We start from the raw sequence: 1,542 nt of genomic DNA, 5'->3' as shown, positions 1-1,542 counted from the left end.
CTAGTCTCTATTGACCCAAACACTGTGGCAACCATACACGGAGCAAAATGCTTGGAAAATTAGCAGCAAGACAATGGATATCGACATAGCAACAGGCAACAACTTCCGAGAAACATAGATGTGTTTCTTCAATCCTCTACGAGCCCTAACGATTAGCCTCTGGTTATAGTACTTGTTGACTTTCTCCATGGCAATCTCCACATTAGAACTTCCGCTAGACCTTACAAATGACCTTTGTATAGTACTGAACAAAGTGGAAATTTCATTATCAGTCAAATCCCCTTTGACAACACCAGCTTGCCTAAGCAACTTCACATCCTTAGTAGTATCTGCAATTCCACTCATAAGATTGATGTATCTAGCAAATTCGAGCTTGGATTTCGACATGGCAGCTTCATAGACCATCAAGTTTCTAATTATGACTTCTGAGCCAGCATTCATTGTGATCACAGGAAGGTACAAAGTCGAAGAAGCTTGTTCGAACTTAATCCTACTGAGACCCTCATGAATGGGGCTGCATTTGACTCTGGCATAACACCATAAGCAGGATGCTGAAGGGATAGTACTGGTATTGTCTCTTTCTTCGTCTCCATTTATTTCCATACCTTTCCTAAATAGCCCGGAAATCATTGACCATGGGACGTTTTCCACGACCTGGTTAATAGATTTTAGAAGCTTTTGCACGTTTCTTGGGCCTATAGGCTCGAACACCTCCAAGACTGTTTCAAAGTTGTGAATGATGTCTTCATGTGTATCTTGATAAACATTTTCTTCATCTTTATCATCATGTTTGATAACGATAGATGACATTTGAATCGGAATTGAAACAAAATCTACATGATCATCGAGGATTAAATGATACATAAGATCAAGCAAATGAAGAGGCCGAGTTTCTTTAGCATTATTTCTAGGCAAAGGAAGTGGGGAATGCATTTCACAGAAGCGTCTAAACATGGAAACTAACTCGGTGTCTTCTCTGTCTTCAGGGGATGAGAAACAGAGGAACTTTCTAATTTGCTTCACAGCGACAAAGGGGATTTGGTTTTCAAGCATCATAAAGTCTCGAGTGAAAACATTGTCATCAATACTATCATCATGAACATTATTCCCATATGATGAACGGAGGATGTTAAGCAAGAATAGACCATCTATGGCTACTATCCAAGCTAATGTCTCCTCATCTATGTCCATGAACCGGTTATAACAAGCACGTATAACAAGGTCATTATCTCTAAGTTTATCGATCAAGAGATGCTCAAAATTGAGGATTTGAACAGGCTGAAGAATGTGTTTGAGGGCAGCAAGTTTGTACCTTTCCATTTGATATAAGTCTGGCCTTAAATGGTGATAAGGTCCCATACCGATGAGCTGAGGAGTATACGCTTCTGGTTTGTGATGAGTTAGTGTTTTCGGAATGTGGAGGACACAGACAGGAGGGAGAAGATTGACGTCTACAACGACATCTTTCTTAAGCGCGTTACTTATGCGGTCTGTCCATCTTCTTGCACTTGAATTTGAAGGAACAATTGGATCCAATGCCAT

The 1,542-nt window shown here is 40.3% G+C and overlaps 1 protein-coding gene across 1 annotated transcript; it reads right to left on the bottom strand.

Annotated features, from left to right (window-relative positions):
• Window positions 1-1,542, bottom strand: LOC101255310 (putative UPF0481 protein At3g02645). Its single transcript, XM_004242969.2, has one exon. The coding sequence runs from the start codon at window positions 1,540-1,542 to the stop codon at window positions 1-3; it is 1,542 nt and encodes a 513-aa protein (XP_004243017.1).

This window comes from Solanum lycopersicum, chromosome 7 (assembly GCF_036512215.1).
Source record: "Solanum lycopersicum chromosome 7, SLM_r2.1".
In the NCBI taxonomy this organism is placed as follows: Eukaryota; Viridiplantae; Streptophyta; class Magnoliopsida; order Solanales; family Solanaceae; genus Solanum; species Solanum lycopersicum.
Note: the sequence above shows the minus strand (reverse complement) of the source record. Positions and strands in the feature narration are given on the sequence as shown.